Here is a 1,127-nt window from a genome sequence, read left to right on the forward strand (position 1 = left end):
ATCACGTGGAGGAGGGTACCCCCTTTCCATAGAAGGGGGAAGCCCTCTTTCTTGTCTGCCAACCCGATCACGACCACTTGAGTAGAGATCACTTCGGCTGCTTGAGTAACTGTCTCGACTTCCACCATATCCGTCACGTGAGCTGCTGTAATCATCATAGCGACTGCTTCCACCATAAGATGGCGGGGGCCCTCGTGTAGGTGGAGCACTACGTGAGTTACCTGCAGGGTCAATGGTCAGGTAATATGGCAACACTATAAATTGTATATATACAACATTTAAATCTGAATTTACAGAATTTTTGTATTAAAAGTTTACTTTCTCAACTGGGAGGTTTTAAACTCTGCCATTGCTGGCCATAATAGGGATTTGCTCATCTGCTGAGATACGGAAATGGATTGATTTTAATGTTTGAAAAGACTGAAGACGGTGTGTATTTCAAGAGGATATTCCAGACAGCTTGTTATTTTATAGTAGACACTCAGCCACTTTCCAGTGATAAGTTGCAATTTTGAACTGTAGAGTTTCCTTCATATTGCAATGGTAAATATTTGGTCTTGTTAATAAAATTTTTAAACTGTATTTTCACTGTTGGGGGAAAACACATAAGGCTGCCAATTTAAGCAAGCAAAATCCCCTCCAAAGCAAGCAAACAGCCTCAAAAAAAAAAACTTAGAAAAAACAAAAGCCCCTCACAAAACTAGGAAAAGCCCAGCTGATAAAGTTACACCCCTTAAAAAGCAAGCGAACACCCCTTTAAAAGCAAGCACCACGCAGCCTAATAAACTGGCTCATGAACCTAAAAACTCAAGCTGGTGATATTCAAGACCCTTAACCAGTATCTTACCATAACTCTCATATGAATCTCTGTAGGAACCTCCACTTGGATGATCTGAATAGTCACGATCACGACCATATCCATCTCTATCACTAAATTAAAAAGAAAACCAAGAACTTCTTAAGTTTCAGAGCACCAATTTTTACAGCAATTTTTTTTTTAAACAGTCAAGCCATGGAAGCAAAGTCACTTACCTATAGCCTCTTGATGGATAGTCATCACGTGAACTGGAATGACCATAATCACGATAAGTATAATCTCTTGGTGGTGGTGCATAATCTCTGGTATC

General features: G+C 39.9%; 1 protein-coding gene across 1 annotated transcript; it reads right to left on the reverse strand.

Moving 5' to 3' along the window:
• Positions 1-3: 3 nt before the first annotated feature.
• LOC105809027 (RNA-binding motif protein, X chromosome) lies at positions 4-1,121 on the reverse strand (the record flags this gene model as incomplete). Its single annotated transcript, XM_012642789.1, has 3 exons — positions 4-221; positions 848-930; positions 1,033-1,121. Coding segments are annotated over 3 exons (390 nt in total), but the record flags the coding sequence as incomplete, so codon positions are not given.
• Between the last annotated feature and the right edge of the window lie 6 nt (positions 1,122-1,127).

Source organism: Propithecus coquereli, unplaced genomic scaffold (genome assembly GCF_000956105.1).
Source record: "Propithecus coquereli isolate 6110/MARCELLA unplaced genomic scaffold, Pcoq_1.0 Scaffold18689, whole genome shotgun sequence".
Classification (NCBI taxonomy): Eukaryota; Metazoa; Chordata; class Mammalia; order Primates; family Indriidae; genus Propithecus; species Propithecus coquereli.